This window comes from Antrostomus carolinensis, unplaced genomic scaffold (assembly GCF_000700745.2).
Source record: "Antrostomus carolinensis isolate BGI_N321 unplaced genomic scaffold, ASM70074v2 scaffold6862, whole genome shotgun sequence".
Taxonomy (NCBI): domain Eukaryota; kingdom Metazoa; phylum Chordata; class Aves; order Caprimulgiformes; family Caprimulgidae; genus Antrostomus; species Antrostomus carolinensis.
Window position 1 is genome coordinate 50,197 of NW_010301560.1, and position 24,536 is coordinate 74,732.

General features: G+C 40.5%; 1 protein-coding gene across 1 annotated transcript in view; it reads right to left on the reverse strand.

Moving 5' to 3' along the window:
* Positions 1-24,536, reverse strand: part of CD44 (CD44 molecule (IN blood group)) — a 48,732-nt gene that overhangs the window by 1,200 nt on the left and 22,996 nt on the right. The window contains exons 3-8 of the mRNA XM_010163507.1: positions 24,097-24,233; positions 22,662-22,733; positions 21,684-21,923; positions 20,931-21,026; positions 3,780-3,902; positions 2,433-2,511 (exon numbers count right to left, since the gene is read on the reverse strand). Coding sequence (XP_010161809.1) covers positions 2,433-2,511; positions 3,780-3,902; positions 20,931-21,026; positions 21,684-21,923; positions 22,662-22,733; positions 24,097-24,233 — 747 coding nt within the window. The remainder of the gene's footprint in view (positions 1-2,432; positions 2,512-3,779; positions 3,903-20,930; positions 21,027-21,683; positions 21,924-22,661; positions 22,734-24,096; positions 24,234-24,536) is intronic.

Sequence of the window (24,536 nt, forward strand, 5' to 3'; positions counted from 1 at the left end):
TGAAGTATTACTTTTTTCACACTTACTGGCTGATAAATGAGGGTTATTTTACCAGAAGTAGCTCAGTTCACTGTGCTAATGTTACACACACCCTTGGGATGATTCCTGCTCTGCAGCCATGGAATGCTGAAAGAGGCCAGCGAGGAGCTGGGGAGCTGCACAGCCTCCTGAAAGGGCAGCTCAGAGCGCTTTTCCTGGCACGATCGTGATGGTCAGGCTGGGCAGCATCTTCTGCTGGACCTTAGAAGAAGATCCTAACACTCTTTACAACAGGCACCAGACAGAGGCAGTCTTCTTTGGAACAAGAGGAATAACTACCTGACTAACTCCACAGGCCCACACCGAACCTTGGCCATTTTGGGTTTTGGTTAAGGTAATTTATGACACCACCAACTTAAAAATAAATTAAAATAAAAATAAAAATTAAAATAAAAATTAAAATTAAAATTAAAGTTAAAAGTAAAATTAAAATTAAAATTAAAATTAAAATTCTATAGCCAAGCAATTTGCTATTTACTGAGCAGGCCCAATTGCTTGTTGAAATGCTTGCAATCTCTGCCATGCTGACCTCCTCACTAGAAAGGTTAAATCCATTCTTTCTGAATCAGGAAGTTAACCACCTCCAAGCACTGAATGCTCAGTCCTCTTCTCTCAGCTATCCAGTGTTCTCACAGCACTGCTGCAGTGTTAGTTTCGGATCAGTTGCCGTTCACTTACAATATGCTGACTGCAGAGTAACTACCTCTTTATGAATTTTCAGTGTATTAGCACTTAGAATAGATGAAGAAAAGATTCTTGACTTGTTCATGTTCTCAGCTGGATTCTGCTAAACTGAAAGAAAAAATTCCACTTGTTTCAAGCATAGCAGAGTGCATCCCTGCTTCAAAAAGTTTTCCTCACAGTGATTAGCACACATCACTGGGGTTTAACCTGTGCATTTGTACACATACAAGCACCCACACCCACTCACTCCCAGCTGCCTGGAAGCTCTCAGTAAAAGATCTGTTTTCCGTTATGGTATCTAGGCCATAATTTACAGCTCTGAGGTGTTTCATTTCTTGACAGATGCAGTCTATAATTAGCCATAGCGGGACTCTGGGTTAAAAGGGAGGAAGCAATAGCAGCGTCTACTTTTAAAGGCATAACAGAGGGACATATACATCAATAAGCCATGCCATTCAGGCTGAGTAACCCCAGAATCACTTCACAGAAAGAAAGCTGTAGAGTTTTCTGTCTCACCATATGCTTGATAGTTTTCTTATTTCAACAGGTCTCGAATAATACTGTCAGAGAAGTGCTGATATTGTGGGCACAGTCATAGGGCAAACGTACCAGGTGGCACCTCACTACAAAAAAACTGAAGCAGTTTACTCTGTCTGACAATTTGGTGTTTAGTTTGCACTGTTTTGTCTCAGAGAAGCCTTCTGCACTATGGGCAGGGGCTGCCTGGGTTGCTCCCTCCCCACAGTGGCAGTGCTTTATTCTAGCACCCTCACCATGCTTTGGAGGACCTTGACCCTATTGCACAGAAGCATTAACATGGGCTTTCCTGCAACTAGCAGACTAGGAATAAATTTGCTCACTGCTCCCTGAACAAAAATCTCCACATATTACATAGTTACTCTGATAAAAAAAGTTCAAATTCAACATTCAAGTAGAAAATATCTACCCTGTTAAAGGTTTCAACTTTAACATTCAAGTAGCAAAAAGCTGTTTAAGACCATTGAGAAGTAACCTCAGAACAGCCCCCAGGGAAAAGAAAGAGTTAAGAACATTACAGCCCATCCCTTAGACTAGAGCTTTTTCAAATTTCCTGGCTCACTTTGCACAAATTACTGCAACTTTCCGTTCCTCAGCTTCTTCACCTGTAAAGTGGAGTAAATAAAGCTCCCGAGCGCTCTGACAGCAAGGTTAGAATAGCTCCTTGTGACCAGCAGCTGTGACACTGCCTTTTGCCTGGAAGGAACAACTTAGTCCTGTGACAGCGACTGTCCAGGACAGCCCCTCACACTGTACACAGACAACACTGATTACGGGGGAGGACAGCTTATCCAGTGGTTCCTACTGTCTATGTCCATCTCACATAGTTTTCATTCTCAGTGTACAGGATTGTCCTGTTAATAAATAATAGGTAGAGAACAATTAATTCTCTGTAGAGAATGAATCTACAGACAGTTAGTTTCCACCTACAAGGGAAGACCGAACGGTTTATACAGCTACTGATTTCACACGGTTCCATCAGTGTGAAGAAGGCTGATGTGTGGCTGGTGCAGGACACAGTGACCTGGCCCCTCACACCCCAAGTCACAGAGCTTTGCAGAGGGAGCTCATCCCTGTGTTAGGCTACTCTGGTCTTTCCTGAAGCTCTGAAGCCTCTTGATGAAGAAAAGAGCAAGGCAGCGTGTTTTGAAAAAGCGAAGGGGCTACCTTACCTTCTCCGACTGTTAACGGCGATGCACACTGCCAGGATCAACGCAAGCGCCACCAGAGCGGCAACTACGATCAGCCACTCTGCGGGGAGAGTTGAGGGAGGGGAGGAGAACGTGGTTAACACACCTCAGGTCGCTCTGCAGGACCTCAAGAACACAAGAAGCTCTTTTCCATAAACTGTCAGGGTTCTTTCCTGGCTTGCAGGAACGTTTCCTCGCTTTACAAAGTGTCTCTGTGCAAATCGAATACATTTTAATTGTTCAGCTCTATGCAGACAGAAGGCCCCATCACTGTCAGCACCCAGAAGCACTCACTGTGGGCACAAGTGAAAAGGAGTTCTGTCACCCCAGGAGCAAAAGAAAAGGCTTAGCAATGATGCACCTGCAATCCCAGGCACAAAAGCCGTATGACTTTCAGGTAGAGTGAAATGTTCATTTTTCCAATTAAAATGAGGAATGTTCCATTTGCTCTTAACATTTTTAGTAAAGGAAATTTCACAACCTCACAGCAGCCAATTCTTTATGCGGTACTACCACTACAGACAGAGATCCTCACCTAAGAGTTAACTCTGTTATTTTGTTTGTTTGAAACAAGTCTCCCTAATTTAACAGGTCTCCTATGTTTCTTTTGGAAAAAAATTACTTATTCTAATTAGTCAATTATTATTACTCCATGGTGAAAAACTGATAAGCATTGTTTTTGTAGCGTCCTCTTCTCATATCTCCCTTCAGTTTTCTCTGAAAATGATGAGTTCTTCAAAGGTTACCTTTCCAAAATGGTCTTTGTGCTCTTCTCTCTGTTTTTTTCTGTGTGATTAAGGCAATGCCTTGAATTGAACACAGAGCTTCAGTTCTGCACTTGCTAGTTCTCACTAGAGTGGGATAGTTACTTGCTCTGCTTTAAAAATTACTTTGCTGTTAATATGTCCCAGAATATATTTGCATTCTTTTGCAATTGTATCAAGGCATTGGCTTCTTTCTATTCCAGTTTAACCTGCAAGCCTTATTCTGCAACACTTGTCTCAGCTACTATTTTCACCAATCATTCTCAGGGATATGAACCTTTGCAGAGAGCTTTACCCAATTTTTCCTAATTTCACATCAGTTTATAAAGGTTGATCTTAGTCCCATTCTTCAAATGCAGTATTTCTTTCATCTTGATACTGCTGGAAGATTATGAGAGTTCCCATCTGCTCCATTTCTCAGACTGTGGTGAAAATGCTGAATGATTACCTGATTCAGAACAAAGCCTGAGCAACTGCACCCGACCTACATGTTCATCTCTCACTTCAGTTCATTAATATGCAATTCTGTGCTTGAATCGTTAAAACATATGACTTCAAAACCCACCTGGTACCGGGGCCGACCTTGGCTGTGAAGCTATTTTTGTTGTTGTGGTCTCTCCAGGGAACGTCGTGGATTCACCGTGTCCCACGTGTGGTCCTTGATTGCCGTATACGCTGGGGGTCGATCCTAAAGGACAAACTATCTGTCAGGCCAAATATGCTGAGTAAACATTTAACAGCGAGGTACAAAGACTACGACTTTTACAATTAAAAAGCCATATTCTGGAAAGTTCATGCTGAGGTCACTAAAAAGTATTTATACTGAAAACTATTAATTACAGAGACCCTAATCATCTGAACTATGGCTAATTTTAGTATTTTGAATAACAAAACTCATGGGTTTCCCCTCTTGTTTCTCTCATATGTTTCAGGTTTCATTATGCTATACTTTCGTGAACCAAAATACAATTATAATTGCCTAGAAATTTTCTGGAGAAAAATGTAGTCATGTGAATTTTGTCAACTTTTTGAAGAGGTTTCTTTCACACAAGTCAAACACCTTGTCTGTTCCATGGGGAGAAGAGAGTGAGAAAAGAAGTGAGAGAGAAAAAAGAACGTAATTTTTTTCTTTAAAATTAAAATTACCAATATGGAGAAATTTTGAAACTTTTCATTTACTCCTACACAGGATAAAACTGAATTTCTAAAACTCTAATGCTTTCATAAAATAGATTATTTCTCTGAGTGGTTTTAAATTTGATAGCTATGTCTACAGTGAGACTTTAAAAATTCAAAATATTTTTCCTAATAGAAAAAATGTTTTCTGTAAACTTAGAGGGGAATCTTCTTGTCCTTTTTAATAAGTTGTGTAATAATTTGGTTCTAAGATGGCATTAGATCTAAAATCAAAATGCATGCTTCCAGTCTCCAGTATTTGCTATGCTGGCCATACTGCTTGAACTTTTATGCAACTACATTTCTGGCCCATGCTGTTACCATATGGGTATCCCAAGCCTACAATTATCAGCAGACTTAGATATAATGATTTCATTTGGGACTACTACTTCATTATCACTACAAAAAAAAAATATTACAGATCTCAACCTCTCTGAATTCTTGCAGACTCTCACAGAGCAAACTAAGCACTTACTCTAATCAGCTCTAAAGTTATTTTCTTTAACACGCACTGCAACTCATTTCTAGCCAGCCCTTCTGATCTCATTTCCCAATAGCAGCTGGCAAATACAAAATGGAGAAGCACATTTTTTCCCCTCTGTTAAACTTAATCAACAAGTAGCTCATGAATCTTCCAGATGTTTTCATTATTTTTGTTAACACGAAACTCAGTGGCTGGGGAGTTGTTTTGTGTTCTCTCACCACAAAGAACAGATTCAGCACTAATTCAGCAGCTTTGGGTCCTGGTCTTGCTTCCAAGAAAGGTGACCAAGAGGAACATACTCACTTGCCTAACCCACATCTCAGCAGGGTTTTTTTTAAGGCTCTTTTTATCATCCTTGAGCAATGCCAGAGCTTTTCTACCACAAAGCCATTAGTGTGATGTCAGGTCACAGCTTAAATGTTGTTGTAGCAAATGAAAGGAAGTGGAACAGTACCTCAAGCCATTCATTTGTCCAGAGAAAGCCTTTAACTAGACTTTGCCAACACATTCCCAAATCTTTTCCATTCCCTTACAGCTATATGGGGCAATGTAACAAATTAATGAATCCTTCAATAAATAAACTTTTTGATGATGATGATGATGATGATAGTGTCCTAGTAATTCCCTTGCATTGTGTTTTGAAAAAGCACCAAGAGAAGTTAAATGAAAAAAGGAAAAGTTTGGGGAATATGGCCTTATGAGCCTTTGCCAGGGCACTTACAATGCAAAGATTTGCTGCAGACATTCACCTTGAAATGGGCTGCCAACCAGTTCTCACAGGTTTGATGTGCTCAAAACACAAAGCTAGCAAACACTATTTCATAGTGTGTAATGAAATTAAGGAGGCAGCTTGGATTAATTAAGTGAAAAAGTCAAGAAATTAGACTGCTGTAGTAGGAAACCATTATTAAAAATAGATTTATCTTTCCAATAAAATTCTATCAAATACATATTTTGCATTTATATTGCTGTGCCCATGTCAAAATACTGTAACACAGGTAATTCTGATAGGTTGATTTTACTGGGTTTATACAAAATTCTGAAGGAAAAAAAAAGGGAGGCCAAATTCTATCTGACAATGTATGAATTAACATTAATTAATTAATAACAGAATTATCTTTAAAGCTTTTACTGTATAATGCTATAAAAATATAGGTACATAATCTTGCTTCTGTGCAAAGAATGTCCACAGGGCATTGGCCAAGTTCTACCCTGGGGTGGTTCCACTAACGTCCAAGAAAGTGCATGAAAATAGTACTTGGATTAACACGCATGAGAAGTATCATTTGGAAAAAAAAATCCTGTTAGGATGATTATTTGTATGGAAACTGCATTTGGGAATAAGGAAAAGTCCCTTAATTTCCCGTACTATTAGCATGTGACCACACACACAAAAAATAGGAAGGTTATATGTAGTGTAACAAGTAAACACTGTTACTGTTAACTGCACTAATTCCATCAGAAGAATAACCCTTAAAGAAAAACAAGTTATTAACAGATGAAGTGTCAGCTACAGCCCAGTGACACAGTTATAATTAATCACTGGCAAGAGACCAACAGCAAATACAGCTACAAAGAAAGGTTTCGTGGAGAATTACCTTTCTTTTAACATCTGTTCCATCAATGTAGAGGGAATATGGGTGGGGGAAACAGGGACAGTTAAATGCTACGTAGCCAACGTTTGTGCCCAGCGAAAGAGAAGGACAAAGTGCTGCCACGGATGTATGGGCCCGAGGAAAGAGTGCACCACACCCAGATAGCAGAATACTGTACGGAACGGTTGTTTGCAAACCACTGGCTTTAGCCTCTGCTTTGCACAGGAAGAGATTCCCTTAAACAATGTCTTATAAGCAGGTTACAAAAGATAATAAAAACCATAAAGGAAGTCATAACACGACAATAATTTATAATGATGGTTAGTACACATGATTTTGGACAATTGCCATTGTCCAAAACAATAACTGACTGACAGATCAGTGAAAATGTTCATAATCTGTAGTTCTTACTAGTAGGAAGAGGGCTCGGCAATTGGTTAAGACGATCTTCAATGTCTGGAAAAACTCCAGGTATCCAACTGACATGGGAAGCATCCGTGGTGTTTGCTTGTTCACTGTCCCCTCCAGGTGGAGTGCCCGGTGCCCGTGGCTCCTCGGTCGCCTTCTCTCGGTTACCATCATCCACAGACTGTGTGACTGCCATGACGACGGCGTGATCAGCTTTAAAAGCCAGCACCCACAAAACCACTACCCACACTATTCACCTCTTTCCTGCACCACAGCAAGCCAGAAAGCACGTCCATCTTCCTCATTCAAAGCACAGAAGGACTGAAGACATGAAGGCCTCCCCTTCTTTCACACTGTCACTGGCTTCTAGGAGACCCTTACGCATCACAAACATGCTCACCACGTTGGGGGGAGATGTTGGACACCTATAGAGTTCCCAGTGACATATGAAGAGGGAAGACCTTCAGAAGAGACTACAGCAGCAACAACCTGACCCTGAACAACTCCTGACTTGGCAGCAAGTGGCCATACTGCAGCCAGACCTGTGGTGGTCTTGCCTGGCAGTCCACCAGTGAGGAGGAGGAGTAAGGAACTGAAGGCAGAATTTATGGGATGTAATTCTTCTATGATTGCCCTGTCCTCACCACCAGGACAGCACTCCCCAGTTATGGTGCTGCTGCTGAGTCACAGGAGCGAGACATCTGATTAACCCACCACAGCACCACCAACACACCAATCACGGTGCCATGCACTTCAAGCCTGATCACACTGGGGTGCAAGAAAGGAAGATGAGGCTGGGGATTCAGCATCACCAAAGTGTTTGTCTTGCAGAACAGTCAGGAGGCCACCCAGAAACATGCTTTAGCAAAGGACAGAAGCCACCAACTGTACCAGCAAGGAGTCCCTTATGCCTTGGCCAGAAGGTGATTCTATCAACAGCACAGATCCCACCACCGCTTTTTGCACTGCAAGTCCACACCGAAAATGTAGAACCCCAAAATGAGAAAGACAGGGAAAGGAGTCAATTTCAGAAGAAATAATGTCTCATTTCGCACCAGGCATGAGAAATGAGTAGGATCCATTATTCTTACTGGTACCCGTCAGAGGAGAGTCATCACCAGCGTTGTTGTCACTAGCTGTGGTCCTGTGGAGGACCTCACCCCCAGCAGCATCTGTGGGATGCGTGATGCCTTCAGCGCTCTGTCCTGCTTCATTATCTGAAGGCAGAGGTTGCCGAGTTGGGTCTTCATGGTGGGCACCATCAGGAGAGGCAACAGCTGTGACCACGATGATTTGATCAGCTGTGAATATAATGTGTGCACTGCTGTGCCCCTCCCATTCCCACCACATTCAAGTCTCCTGTTCACTTCAAACCACTGCCACCCATTTCTCACAAAAGGGGAAAAGAAGGGAGACCTTCTGTCCTCCCATACGTCACCAGTGCTCCCTCAATGTATTGATCAGACATTTTCATTTGTGATTCTCATCCACTTTTTTACTTAACCCAAAAGACTGCCAAGGACAGCGGACACAGGGACAGGTCACAGAGACAGCTGTCAGGAGAATTCCCTGACCCGCGTCTCAGGCTGCCCACAGATCCTCAGCTCCTGGGACACTGCCAAGTGCTGCCACAGTGTGTTTGACATTACAGATGTCAGGGCTGACTGTAAAGAACCCTTTCTAGAGGCACTGGTTCTCCTTTGTTGCTCAAGACTATGAGTGGTGACAAGTGACAGAAAATGGCTATAATTTGGTGTTCTGTTCATGGTAGTCATAAGACTAGCTTTCCTCCCGGAACCAGCTTCAAATTTTGTCATGACTGAAGGATTTTACCTCTTAGAATCAGCTTGTGGTGTGGCGTTTACTGAACCCGCCACCCACACTGTTCTCTTCCTGATATGCAGAGTAGACTTTCTGGTTTTTATTCTAATTGGATTATAAAGAAGAAAAGGAAACAGGCTTTTCTGTTTATTTTCATTGTCACCAGCTTTCCAGCTTCATATCCTAAGGTATCCTGCTTTTTCAGAACAGCCGGCTAATGCTGTATGATGGCAGGAGCAATGAGACAGAAGAGATACCATCAGAGGAACACACAGCAACCGTAAAGGAAATTAATTGGTTGTCACAAAATCAGAAATCAGTTCTGAGCACTGTCTGTTTAAGAAAGGATTAAAGTTACCTTTCCTCTTATTTCAGGAATAAGTCATGTGTTTCTCATATCACATTTTTAGAACGTTACTTTGATGGTATAAATGGCACGTGCTATGTAAGACTGTATCATGACATTGTGTCATGCCAGTTTTGTAAATTCTTTTTTCTCATCATTCTACAAACTAGAGTGACAAATGTTTCAATAAAATCTATGAAAAGAACACTCCTTCCCCAGATGAATATTCACAAATTAAAAGCATTAGCCTGTTGATGCACAAATGTACAGAAGTACGATTTCAACTTGATCGTAAAGAGAGTGCGGCAACACCAAATAACATAACCTATAGAATCATAGAATTGTTTTGGTTGGAAAAGACCTTTAAGATCATCAAGTCCAACCGTAAACCTCACACTGCCGAGTCCACCACTAAACCATGTCCCTAAGCACCATGTCTACATGCTACATGTCTTTTAAATACCTCCAGGGATGGGGACTCCATCACTGCCCTGGGCAGCCTGTTCCAGTGCTTGACAATTCTTTTGGTGAAGAAACGTTTCTTCACATCCCATCTCAACTGCCCCTGGCACAACTTGAGGCCATTTCCTCTTGTCCTGTCGCTTGTTCCTCGGTTGAACAGACCCACCCCCCCCTCTCTCCACCCTCCTCCAAGGGACTTGGACAGAGCCAGAAGGTCTCCCCTCAGCCTCCTTTTCTCCAGGCTCAACAACCCCAGTTCCCTCAGCCACTCCCTGTAACATAATGAGCTGGACACAATTCCACATTCATCTTCACTAAGGAACATAAAGCACTAAAAGTGGTGTTGGTAAGTGAAAAATAAATGTTTTCTACAGAGGTGAAATTGAAATCTTCCATCTCACCACCACCCAGGCAGAGCACAGAGAAAACTAATCACTCTATATAATTGTCTTAAAGAGATCAGAAAGTTACTCCTCTCTACACGTTCATGCAATATCTTTCCAAGACAGGCAATCTGAGAGACAGAAGTGATGAAATACACATAATTGACATTATTACTAGTACCTGTAGTGGAAGACTCTTTTTCGTGATTATTCTCTCTGGAAGGAATAATTCTATCCGTTAGAGCAGGTTGTGTGGCATAATCCTCTCCCTTGTCCCAGTCTGGATACACCAATGGGTCTTGGGTTGAGTTGTTCTGTTTGGCCCCATGGTTGGAGGCCATAGCTGTTATAATGATGGTGAAGCAATTATGAACTCAGTATATAAAGATCCATTTCTCATATCATTCTCCTCTTCGGTTCTTGTCTCTATGACAGGCCTTGCTCACATGTCTACTACATTTAATGGCAAAGAGAAGTAAAGCAGATTTGCTTCTCATTGTGTTTCATGTTTAGAAACGCTGCCTACAGTCACCAATGGGACTGACTCCTTCCTCAAACCAAGCATATGCTTTTCAGAATCAAGATATCTCATTGTTTTTCAAAAGCATTTCCCCAAATCATGCTGTTGACTTTGTACTGATTGAATATCAAAGCAATATCCACTGATGCAGAACTAAGAACAGAAAAGGCAGAAACAACCACAAGAATATGACCCATCAGTAAGATTTTGATCACTGAATTTGAGTGTATTGACTATATCTACTTTTTCTGCCTCAAAATTTTAATAGTTGCAGTATCTCCAGGAAAACAGACAAGGAAGTCTGACAGAGGGGAAAGCTAGCACATGCTGCAGATTTGTGAATGGTGCACACAATAAATAAGACAGCAATCAACTGCAGAATATTTGATATTGCAGCTATTTAGAAAAATGTTACATTGCCCACATCAGTCAATCTGTAGCTTTCACTAGACAGTCACAGTAAAAGGGTACCCAAATCTTCTAAGTCGCATAACTCTCCTTAACCTCCTGCCACCCAACCAAAAGAACCTGAGAAAATTGCCACAGCATGTCAAAAATTAAGTTGCGACTCAGCCCAACTACATTGCTATAGCAGCACAGTACAGTATAGCACAGCACTCATACATCAGTAGTACGTTGTACTGCATCCCCAGGTTTTGAAAGGATGATGAAGAAACACCTGAGGCTGACATCTTAGAGGAATGTGGGCTTAGGGACTGCTGAAGCAGTCAGCTACACAAAGCCTTTGCTAATAAGACTACACTTAGTTGAAGGAACAGCTCCACATTACACAGCATCTCCAGTAACGCTTGTGAGATGCTTGTCTTCAGCGGCCTGTACTTGACAGTGTGCACGAGGAGGTGATGACCGTGTCAGTCACTGTTGGCAGCGCTCAGTACTGTGCATGAGTCACTAACTAGGAAACTTGGTGCACTCACAGGAACAGAAACTAATACATGTCAATTTTCAGTTATGAGCTTTACAGCATCACTTGATCTTTTCTGTTCCAATTGCTTCAACCGACAGAAGAGAGCAGCCTCTCTTTCATTCTACACTATGCTTTGCTTTCTTCCCTTCATCACCAGCATCATCTTGCCATAGTCCAACAGTGGGGTGAGTAGATATTTTAGAGAAAAATTTGTAGATATAATTGTCATATTAACAAAAACTGAAAAACCAACCTCTGGTCCAATAATGACTTGCAGCAGGGGAGTGAACACAGCTCCCAAATACGTGAAAAATACCACAGACTTTATTTCTCTATTGAAACCTTCACTGTTTCCTACAGCTACAACCCTGGCAGACAGCCTGTTAAAACCTTGTGACTGCACGACACAGAACACAAAACATAGGAGGCAGTTACAGAATTGATCTACTAGAGGTCTCAACGTGCAGTCCAAATAGAAGAGAAAACAAACGTACAGGAACAGGTCTGAAGAAGAGAGTAATTTTTAAAAAATATAATATAACATGAGAATTGCTCAGGTTTATTCATAGAACCTCTGTTATGGCCTCAGAGTACAAAAATGTCAGTAAAAAAAAAAAGCCTAAAAATAAACCTTTAGTAAGACCTGGTAATTTACTAAAATGTGACCTGTAATATTACCTGTATGAAAAGATTCCTTTTCAGTAGCATTTTCATTTGCAACGGTAAATCCGTGTTGTTCAGTACTCCCAGTGGTATTTGCAGGGTTTTGTTCTTGACTGGTCCATCCGGAATGAACACTGTGTAATAGTGGATGTTGGGTTGGTCCTTGATGTTTTTCATTTTCACTTGTAACTAGTGCTGATAAGATGATGATTGAATCAATAATGATCAAAATACCCAAGACCATCATATTAGTCTCATCTTCATGGTCTACACAACAAAGGTGCTTGGCTTTTGTGGTTTGCTTTTTTCTTTTCATTGTTGCATTTGATGTGAAATGAAAGATGAAAGAAGAGAGTCCCTTGGAAACCCTATGTCACAAAACCATCACCAGGATCAGAAGAAGACTGAAGGGTGCTGGAAAGTATCCCAATGACCAATGGCAGAGAAAAGCCACAGGAGAAGCAGTGGAAGTACACAGAGAAACAACAGCTTGTGTCTCTAGTTCATATTTACTTATACAAACTGAACTGTTGAGCCTGTGTATTCTGGGTTTTTAGAAGTGAAAAAAATGATGAACTTTCTCTTTCAAGTTGATATCTCAATTACACAGTTACAAGGCTGGCTCCAAGGAAATTTTAATTTCTTCTGGGACTGGATGAATGAAATAAGTAGGTTCATATATTCAAAGTTGGAAAGCATATTTGTTTTGAAATCAGTACTAATTAAAGCTCTCGCTGATAAAATAAATTCATTGCTCACTCTTTAATTTGCTGTTGTTTACATAGCAGAAGATGCAGTCAGAAATTACGTGAAGTACCACCACCATAAGAGATTTTCTAATGAACTTAGAAAAGATATACCAGGAAAAAAAGAATACCTATAACACGAAGATGAGCACTGAACTCAGTTTGAAATATATTTGCCTTAGGCATCAAATATTTCCAAGAATGATATATTAAAGGTAAAGCAAAGGTCCTTAATCAGAGCATGCAAAGAGTGAGCTGGACCTGTTACATATGCTGTAAGTCACCAGCTAGAGAAACCTACGCTATTTCCCAAAAAGAGCAAAACTGGAGGAATATTTATCTTCACATTCAGGCAATGAAATGTTCATAAAGAGGGCACTTATGCAAATGTAATTCATTATTTTTGTTATTAAACCCAATACATAAAGATTATCTTGGAAAAAAAACAAAAAACAAAAACCAGTTAAAATTAACTAATGTATGAATACAACTGATTTAACAATACTTCAGAACTAAAAGAAAGTTACCACAGAAATTATTTCTGGGTGATTACAGCACCTGTTCTGATGCCAATTGTTTAAACTTTCACTGTTCAAAACAACCTCAGAACCAGAAAGACAGGTATCTAGCTACTGGAGGCAGATCCTATCAATCCAAAGAACTACCACAGGATGCAGAAAATGCCTGTTTTTGCAGAAGGATAAGGAGGCTTTCCACAAGTCCCAGTGAAATGTGTTTCTTTTCAGTACAGTCTAGTTTTATGCAACTCAAGGCTGGCCCCCAACCCAGCTGTACATAGCTGTGCCTCCAGCTATTGAGTTTTGCATCTCTCCTTCAAAGGGCAAAGCTGTGCATTACAGCCAAAACGTCCTAAAAACAAAGCTCATATCCAGCTATACATTTTTTTTTAAAATAACTGGAAAATATTTAGGTACACAGCAAAAATAGCTGGAGAATGCACTCCATAAGCATTTGCCTACAGAGGTTTTAGGCTTGAAGAATATGAGCACGCTGTCAGTATCTCAGTTGGCTACTGGCACTAACAGCGGCAGCATAATGTTCACATTCATCTGGAGGTCATATATTATCCTTTGTCAGACAATTTCATGTATTTGAATTACTAGGTCCCTTTTTTGTCTTTTGTCTTCAGATTTTACAATAGAAATTTTGAAGTGAGAAAAGGGAATTTTTTTTTCTCACCAAGGTGGGTGACCAAATGTTCCAGTCTGCTCAGTTTTATTGCACTACTGGCAGTGCAAGTTTAAAAATCTCAGAGACGTGAGGAGAAGTGGTAAGTAATAAGGATTATATGACAAAGATAGACTTGGAATGGCAGATGAATGTTATAGATACCACCTCTGAGGCCTCTGGTACAAATAATAAAGGTATTCTACTGAACTGAGGCCAATGGTGTGGGAATTACAACCAGCTGCACCATAACAGTGTTATGCTTCAATGAATTATGTCACAAATTTGAATATTATCTGGAATGCTTAATTGCTTTACCCCTGCCAGTAGAGCTAGGATACTGCTCCTCTTCATCTGTATAGGCGGGATTCCAATGATCCTGTGTGGAGATTTCCAGAAGTGTCTCGTGTTGCGAGTCCACAGCTGTTAGGACAACGGAGGATTCAACACTGACCATACTCTACATCCCCCACTATGACTCTGTTGTTAGTGTGTGCCATAAAGGTGATGGAAAATGGAAATTCATGCAGAGCTTAACTGTAGGCTCTCTGCTCTTCTCATCAAATCCCTTTACATCAAAGCAATGGTTCTTTTCTTTGCACTGGACAGAAGCAGTTTCCCAAGGAGAATGGGGAAAACAAGCAATAGAAGAATAATGTGTAGCAGAAGTAGTGCAAAACCATTACAGCAGTTATAGACATTTAAACTCAAATTTGAAGAATAACACTCGACCTAAAGAATACAGTAGATGTCTGAAGACATGTAAAACATGCTTATTGAGGACTCAAGAATGACTCAGATTCATGCTAGAATACCCACTACCGAGCTCAAAAGCTACGGTCAGCGAAAAAACAAAAGCACCTTGACAGCCACCAAGAAGCCAATATTAGTCAAGAAAGTCCTAACACAACTGAACAGATAAAATAAAACTTCCACAAGAGTCTCTGATCAGAGACTGGATGCGTTTTCCCCCATGGAGCATGCAAACACCACTAAGCCATAGAAAGTAGCTGAAATGCAATACAGCATGTGGAATAAGTCATCAAGGCAGAGTCTCAAAGATAATTAACACCAGAAATACCCAAAGCTTAGGCAAAAGAATAAAAAAACCCAAAGCAAGATGACTTGTTCATTTTGTATTTTCTTCTAAAAACGAAGACCACTGCTGAAAAAAACCAAATACTCCACTATCTTCATAAAATAAATAATAAAATGCTTATAAACAGTGATTTATAAACACAACTGAGTAAGTGCACAGACAGAAACTGTGCTCTCTAAGTTAAATTAAATTAGAAAAAAGGAACAGATCATTATCTTTGCACAAATAAGAGCATTAGAGTACAGTCATTAATGGCACTATCTCCACTGAAAAAAACCCCACAGAGGTGGGGCAATTCCCTGGTCATAATGCCAAGCAGCAGACTGTGTGATTCAGTGACACACAGCATTTGGATTTGACTCCAAAACCACCATATGTGGTGGTTTTCTGGCTCTAAAATAAAAGTATTTTAGCTATGGATGGCTTTTTTATTAGGAAAACAAGGCAATGTATTAAAATATCTGAGTTACAGTACTGGATCATGCCTAAACATCTGAGGTCACAAAAATAAAAGATTGAAAAGAGATGACTTTAGAAGAAAAATGTTAGAAGAGGAAAAAAAAAGAGTGTGGAAGGTAGCAAATACAAGACTCTCTTGTTGATACTTCCCAATGAAAAGAGCACTTGGAGTTTGGCCTCTCCAAATTATCCCTGAATATCATCTTCCACAGACACAAATCCACCACTGTATAGATGCAGATTATACATAACAAGAAAAGGAATTATTTTAACACTGTTTTCCCAAAAAAAGAAAAAAAAACCAACTTTTTTTCTTGGAAAATCATGAGTTAATGCATGCATTCACACAGGCTGGGAAGTTCATTTTCCGTAGCGATAGAAGAGAGAGTCATTCTATCAAAACGGACCTCATATGTTTTTTCCAGTAACAAAAGAGAGAAGAGCATCCCATTTTCACACAATATCTGTGTGGCAAAGGATGAGGAACATCGAGAAGGACAGGAAAAAGGAGATAGAAACCATTCAAAGAGAAAGGAAGCTCCTTACTAGTACTTGGAGCGTACTCGTCCTTGGCCACACTCCTGTCCCAGCCTGGGAACACTGTTGAGTAAATCGTCTCCTCTGCAGAGTCCTCATCATCTGAACCGTTGCCGCTTGAGGTCACATCTGCTGTGATGATGTTAAGTCTGCCATGAAGCCCTAACCCACAAGGTACTCTGTCCTCTTCTAGCAGAGTGAGCACAGTGTTGTGATGATGTTAAATCTGCCATAAAGCCCTAACCCACAAGGTCTTCTGCTGACAGCAGTTATGGGTTCCTGTCTCCCCTACGTGCAGCCATACAACCACAGAGGAGAGTGTACAGCACCGTGCTTCCCACGGTCTCTATCTCCTCCTGTTTCTTCCACCCACAAGGGATTCATCTCTCTGCCATGGCCCTGCTGAAGCTGCCCCAGTGTGGCACTGAGCTACATTTCAGTGCCCTGTGCACAATCACAGCACTAACCGTGCTCTGTCCTCTTCTAGCAGAGTGAGCACAGTGTACTGGCTTGAAAACATTTCCTGCCTTTCTCCCACAAGTCCTTCTCATTGGAGCAGTCTGCTAATAAAGTGCCTCCAAAGAGGAGAAAAGAAAAGCCCAAGTACATCCTGTATGAAGTGGCTCACGGACGCACACACGCAGAATACCCCTGCAGTACGTGAGCAACGGGGACAACTGCTCCATCCCTACCAAACCAACAGTCAGGACTCTGCTCTTCCCACTTCAGTCGCACGGTAACCACAGGTGACATACACCACACATTCACCCCCCTCCACTTAACGCTTCTGAGCCTGGTGCTATGGTTGTTCAGCCCCTAATCACAGCACCCTCTTAGCGTGACATTCTTTACCCTTGGTTCCTTGTGTGGGTTCTTGCGTCTTCTCTCCAGGATTTGACCACCACCAGTGGTTTGGGAACGGACTCCACTGAGCTTGGGTGGTGGCTCTCTCCATGTTGTCGTGGTGAGGTCCTGGAGCTGTTAGGACATGGTTCATTCAACCAAGACCTTGTTATTATTTCTTGAGAAGCACTTTTCCTTCAGCAAAGTCCAGTCCACCAGCACCGACACCCTGAGCATGCTCATGCCACTGAGATGAAAGTGAGTGCAAGGCGAATGTATGAACCCGTGGTATCATTACATTCCTCAAACAGCAAAAATAGCCAATGCTGTTAGTGTAAGTGAAGTCTGAAACATCCTGCTAGTCTATAAGGTTCTACCAGCTCCGAAAGTCAATGAATTCTGCACAGCATTTTTAGGTGTGACAGATCAAAATATGTTCTGTATGTGAAATACACCCCAAAAAGCATTCAAAGCTAAGAGAAGCATGCACACCACAGAAATTGAAATCCCTCAAGTAAGCCAGTTGGTAGTTTAACCATTCTCTCTGCTAAGAAAGCTATTCACCAATAAACCGAGAAGCAGAGTTTGCAAGAAGAGCTGTGCTTCAAGTCACAGTATCATAGTCATTCACATATCCACCAAGATAAAGCTAAAGCTACTTCAAAATGTTTCCCTGGAAATATTTTCATTCTGGCAATTCCTCACAAGCAATATTTTTATCAGCATTTAGACCATCTTACTTCTATATCTTCAAGATGATGAAAAGATACCATGTACTCTTCTTCAGGAAAAACCCTCTAAATAATGAATTTGGAAAAATACCTTGAAGACTAACATCAAGGATGGCAATTTTGATCATTTTTTGTGCAATACATGAAAGCACTGGAAAATGCAAGACCTAGGAATCAAAGTTCTAATGATCAAACAGGATAAACCACTGTTTTTCACTCTGTAGTAGTTCTGTTTTGCTTATCTGTAAACTGCAAACTGTACAAAGTGTATGGATTTTAAATCAGAACTGCACTTTTTCAGGATGTAGCTATTTTGGCAGCAAAACCTACCAGATTTTGCCTTTCTGAAAAACTGTCCTTGACTGAATAAATATTGTCTCTTCTCACAGTCACTAGTTGCTCCTACTAGTACTGCTCTGACACTGGTGTCAGGAAATGGGAAATTTAGACATTCAAAATCTGATCTCTGAGCAACAGACCATCAAAACTGAGGTGGTCTCAGATTTGCAGTTTTGGGATGGAACTGTGAACAAAATGATAATGCCAAAAAATTGGTTAACATGAAAATAACTGAGTAACTACATAATTGCCATCCGACTCACTGTAATCACAGCAAAATTCTCACCTCTACCTGTTTTCCACAACAAGCCTCAGGAGCTCATTTTCTTAAGTGATGAATATGTATTCATGGCTTCCTTCCACATACAAAATACCAATGCAGATGATTTCCTGTCAGATCAGCCAAAGTACAGACCTAAGACCTTTTCATTGATAAGATTTTTTTCGGGGAATGCTGCAAACCAAATCCACCAGAGCATAAAAGCATCTATTATACAGGGATGAACAAAATCAGTTGCAGGTACTGTCTGAGTAACTAGCTCTGGTAACTTAGGGAAGTGTCTCATCCATCAGCAGCAGAATTTTATGCCATCTGATCCATGGCACATCTACAAACGAATCAAAACTTGTTAATAACAAAGACAAAAACTTGTTTCAGTCAGGAGAGAAAGCCAACAGCAAAATGCTGGCAGTGTATTAATCTGGGCTGTTACCTTGCAGAACATCATCAATAACGTCCAAAGTCAGAGCAATAATGACAGGGGATCATCTGAAGAACGAGGAGCTGTGGCAATTGCTCACCTCAAACCCACAGCAAAGAACTATTCTGATCAAGCTAGACACCTTTTCACCAAACTTTAAGTTTACAAATGGTGTGTAGGATAGATGCAGAGCCACTGGTTTTGTTTCTCACTTTCACACACTATAGAATTAGACAGATCTATTTTCAGCCATCTGGCTGAAGATATATGCCAAATAGTTTTCTTTACTTATTTATTAATTTCCTACTTGGCTGTCTGTGGGGTTTTTCTCTGGGAAATTAAACCATGGCTGGGATATTCCAATGAGCCTGCACTGTTTCACAATGTAAATAGCAGACACTGAGGCATGGCTTTATCTTCTTTTTTTGTTTGTTCTCTGTGTAACTTTCTCCTATGCTACTGAATCTTTGATGGCTTCACATGGAGATGCATAGCTTATACTTAACTTGTGAAAGGAGTGCTAAATTACTCATTTGTTTGTAATGCACTCAAATTAAATGAAATGGGTCTGTTTGGCTTTCAAAGGATGTTGCTGAGTAATAGCTAAAGCTACCAGAAAAGCCCAGGTGCAGTACCTCCGTAATCTTTTTTTCCAGAGAATCAATCTATCAACCCTAAACCAAGAAGCAATCAGGTCAATGCCATCACTTCTGTGGTACACATGTATCAGCACTGACATCTTTTATTACACAGCTCTACAGTTATTTCAATCTTTTAAAATCTTAAATACCTCTATTTTTCCCACTGTAAAATACTCATGCCCATGAGAGAGAACTGTTAGCAACAGGAAGGGTTTTATGTATTTAGGATCAATACATTTGATAATGATGTAGTAAAAGGAAAACCGAAAGCTCTCCTGCCTAGAACAATGCCCAGGTTTTTGCAATGGGTACAGAAACATCTGTACAAGGAAGCTCTAAGTCACACACACATACAAAAGTAAATAAACATGAAAGAAAAATCACTACCAAAGTCAACCAGATAAACTCCTCACAGGCACCAGGTGGGATTTTGCCCCTCCTTACAGTCAACACTTTGTAGCAAAACCTTTCAAGCTTCAGAAAGTTCTCTACTTGCTTCCAAGGTCTGGGGGGAAATCAACCTGGTATTTAATTTTTCCATCTACATATTTACAAGGTGTTACTAACCTTTACATCCTCTGAGGCAAGATGCCAGGTTGAATTTTTGTCTTTCAATACAGCTTTTGCTAACTGTGTGAGACATACCATCAGTCTTCCTCTATCCTGTCATTTCTAAATACAGTAACGAGGGCACCTTCCCTTCAAGTCACACGGACCATTTGACCATCTATCAGCAACCAGCAAACTATTAAGCAAATTCCTCACTACCATGGGCTTCCATGGTAGAAAAAGAGTTAGTAGGAAGAAAGCTGCATTTCTATCAGTTCATTCTCTACTACAACACATCTCTGTAGATCTCCTCTCTATAAATACACTGTTCTCCCTTTAGGTTCACTTTATTTTCTGGGGCAAAAATTTCTGCCACTCTAAACTTAAGAACTAGAGTGAATATATGTACAGTTCCACTTTAACATGTTTAAGATTACTTTAGAAGGTTTTTATTTGCTGTATGTGCTGTGCACTACATGTTTGATAAAAACAACACAAGCAGTTTTTCCCACTCAGTACAGTTATTTAAGGACAAAGCAGAGGAAATGGGTACTGTTCTTTCAAGCCCTCCAAGCCTGTGGAGCCACCACAGGCCCCAGTTCTTTCTCATGCACATTGCCAACAACAAGGACGAAATCAGTTTTCACAGTGCACAAGTGGCTTGGCAACTGGAACTGCCACTTAAAGCACTGCTTTGGTGAGCGAGGCTGTGGTTTTGACGTGGGTTACCCACATTCACAACCATAAATACATTAGAATCACAGACACTTTCATCACAAATTGACAAAAATGTCCTTTTCTACCTCAGAAATAAATTGACTTCAAGTGATAATTGATTGCACTGATTTGTGGTGCCCCACAGAGTAAATAGGTGTGATAAAAAAGCAGTGGGAAACACAAAACACCAATCTCTCTGAAGTCCCGTATGAGTCTCTGTCCCAGAGACTTAACCAGTCTGGAAAGTACTGTCTTTCAATGTCCTTCCAAAACTGGAGATGACGTTTACTGCATGACTTACCAGAGTGCCCGGCTGGAAGAAGCAAGCAGTTTTAATGCAATCTATAGTTGATGTAGTTATTATAATACATAAAGCTTACTGGTACTCGCTGGATACTGTCCACCGTCTTTTCCAAGGGAATCATCAGCTGCTGTCGCCAAAGAGATGTCAGGTGATACAGGAGAAACTTCGTAATCTGTGTGGTGACAGATGAATCATTATTATTTCATTAGCTGAGCTGCAACTCAGTACTCACAACTACCTCAATTATTCTATATTGCAAGATTCATTCCTTCATTTATTGGTCCAAGAAAGAAGAAAGATACAGACTCTGCTCTTCATATCATTCGACTCCAAATAGCTTTACTTTACTAACATAGTAAGGACATCACCAAAACTTGTACTGTAAACTCCTCCTTGTTCTTCTTAATGTCAATTCATCCTTTTAGAGAAGAGATAAGAATGTTATCCTTACCTCTATATACCCATACCCTCATCCTCACTAACCTCTGTGTGTTCACTGGCAGTTATGTTTTTGAGCCTTTAATGAAATAAATATTTTAATAAGAACAAGAGCAAATTCTTTGAACCATGTATTCTCAACATCCTGGGAAGGTTTATGTGGGAAACTATGATGATATGTGTCTGCTTTGCACTCCTGTGAAATAAAATAAACCCTTAAAAATTCAGAATGCTTCTGTCTTCTTTCAAAGACACACATTCTCCTTTTACTTCTCCAGGATACAAATTAGAGATAGTGCTTCTCATTCCCTCATGGTATCCTTTTAACTAGCAATGCAATCCTTCACTCAGTCACTTCAAAGGGGATAGAGTGGCAACCTACTATCCTTACCAGGATCTCTTCTAGGAATTTCTTTTTCACCCCCTCCAGAAGAATGATCTGGCAGCTGTGAGACTGGAGTAGCACTTCCATAATAGGAGGGGCTGGATCTCCTGATGGAGGTATCCATGGGAGTTGTGTCATGTGTTGATCCACTACCTACATTTTCATCATCTGCACCGGAGGTTGAGGACTCTCCGCTATGACGCGTGCCGTCTGCATTATACCGTGAGCCATCTGCATTGTCAATGACTGTTGGAAAAAGGAAATTAAGCAGCTGATAATATCGAGGAAATACATAGCTATATTTCAGTAAAGCTAAACAGCTTAAGTCCTATAACAAAAAAATTAAAGAGAAACAATTGTTAATATCAGTTCATCTGTTTTTGCCATACATTAGAATATATACGTTAGACAGAATTTAGTGATGTATGAAATGTGTTATCTATGTGATATCTGTGTGATCTAGACACATTAGATAGGATGGCAAAAATGGATGAACTGTATGTTTGACAAATAGAGCCTACCCTGTATCAAATATTTTGATCAGACAGTTTGATTTCGAACATCAAATCTTGGCCTCTGTAAAGTCAATCATAATTTTAGAACTGGGACAAATAATTTACTATTATGAGAGTTTTCTTCCCCTTCCAGCTGCTTTTCTAACCAGCAGCTCAAAAGAATTGTAGAAAGGTTGCTGTCTTAAGCAAAGTCCTGTACATCAAAGAAAGATTAGTGGCTCTGAGGTGCTGAAAAATGTCAAATGCCTACATAAAAAAATGTTTGGTAGCACCTTGAGATGAACCAAGCTCCATAGGATTTAGGGGAAGACAAGTGACTAATTGTTTTAATTGCTGTCAAGCATCTCTTGACTTCTTTTTCTTACATTTGGCCTCATTGTTAATGTTAGCAATTGTTTATGTAAAAAAAAAAAAAAACCCAGATCCTAAAAATGAAACAAGTAGAATGTCTTTCTAATCAATACAGTACCTATTTCACCCTGATTACTGAGGAAAGAAGTGTCTAGTCTTTCAATTGGCTCACACGTTTTGTCCCTTGTTTCTGTAAAAGAAGGAAAATAGAAAATATTAATTTGAGAAAATTGAGAAAAAAGTCACCTGTATACCTATATTAATTGCACATAATTACAAAACTTCAGCTTCAGATGTGGACAACAGAGAACAAAGTTCCAAATCAAATGTTATTCACTGATCTACCTATGTTCCCTTTTTTCTCCTTCCCACGTGGGGCACTTTGAGATCGTTCTGCCAGCCAGCAATGAGATTCTCCATTCCCACAACCATTCTAGAAAATGGCTGCAGTCACCGTCAGCTGAAATAGCCCAACGACCCAGTTTCAGCACAGACAGCCCCGCTGCCTTGGCAGCAGTGGCAGCTCTAATCCTGTTTAGTGGAAGGGACCTCGTCCCCTCCGTGGAGGGCAGAGTGTGCCCTGGTCTGGTGAGCACCACTTGCCCCAGCGGGCTACAGTGCCGTGGTCAGGGCCAGCGTGTGAGCCACCCAGTCAGAGTGATGGAAGAGAACAAGACTCAGGAGGAGTTACAAAGCTCTGGTGGGTATGGACACCAGGAGAAGAGTCATCTGTGGGGTGACAGAGCGTGGCAGCTCACCTGATACTATGCCAATGCCAAGATGAGTTTTAATGATTCGACCACCAAGAACAAAACCAAAAAACGTCACTGCCATTCAAATTGTCTATGAATTTTCCCAACAGCTTTCTCCAAGATCTCCTTCCACTGTGAATGTAATAATCTACTGAAATTCAAGACACTTGAAGTTAGTCCAGTTTTATTCTTCAAATACCGTTTTTGGCAACTGTCACAAGATTACCTACATTTTCATAATAACTTAGTAAAATATTTCCTACTATTAAAAATTGCAAAACCTTAGAAGAAAGCAGTCTGTTTCTGACCCACACCGCTATCTAACTGCCTAATGTCTGAATGGAGAAGTGCTTGAGAGCAAAGACTGGATGAACCTGCAAACAGGAGAGCAGCAGCCACATCCTAGAATCCCTTCACACAAATAACTGTTGTTCACTACAGAAGCCCACGTGTGCACGAACAGAAGAGCTGAGCGCCATCGCCTACAACAGGGGTGTCCTTTAGATTCACTGCAGCAGCGGTTCACTGCACTAAGCTGTTATAACGAACCATTCTGAAGCTACTGAGTTAGTTCTGAGGGCAGAAAATGGTTTAGTTCAAAACACACGAATGACAAAATGGGTCAAATTCATGGTTGGTTACAGATGCACTTCTAGGGGCTGACAAAATGTATTTCTTTTCAGCTGAAAAACAGATTGTATTTAATACAGATGTCTTCATTTCAGTACCTTGAACAGGAGATTACCTATGTTATTGTTAGTTAATCTACATCTAAAATACATCATAAAAGCATATACATACCTGTTGCATTGTAACAGTATGCATCGTACCGACCAGTCATGTTTGATGAAAGCTTGTAAACGCCAGTATGATTTGCTGCACAAAGATGATAGGGATTGATTCGTGGGATAACAATATGCCCCACTACAAAACCATACCTGTGAAGAACAGAGGAAAACACACACCATGTTACATATTGTAGCAGATGGCATAAATGTTCTAGATATCTCAAACATGAAGCTATGAAGAAGCCATTATTTTTATCTTAAATTCTTTTTTTAAAGTGCATGTGTTTATGCACATTTTTTGTATATTGAAAGGTGTTCCTTTCTCACATATAGCTACATCAGTCTCCAGCCACTCAACGCCATTTTGCATGTAATTTCTAGAGCTAAACCCATTTTAATTAAGTGAGCATCTTATTAGCTAGTACGATGGGCTCCAGAGCAAGGCAGTGAACT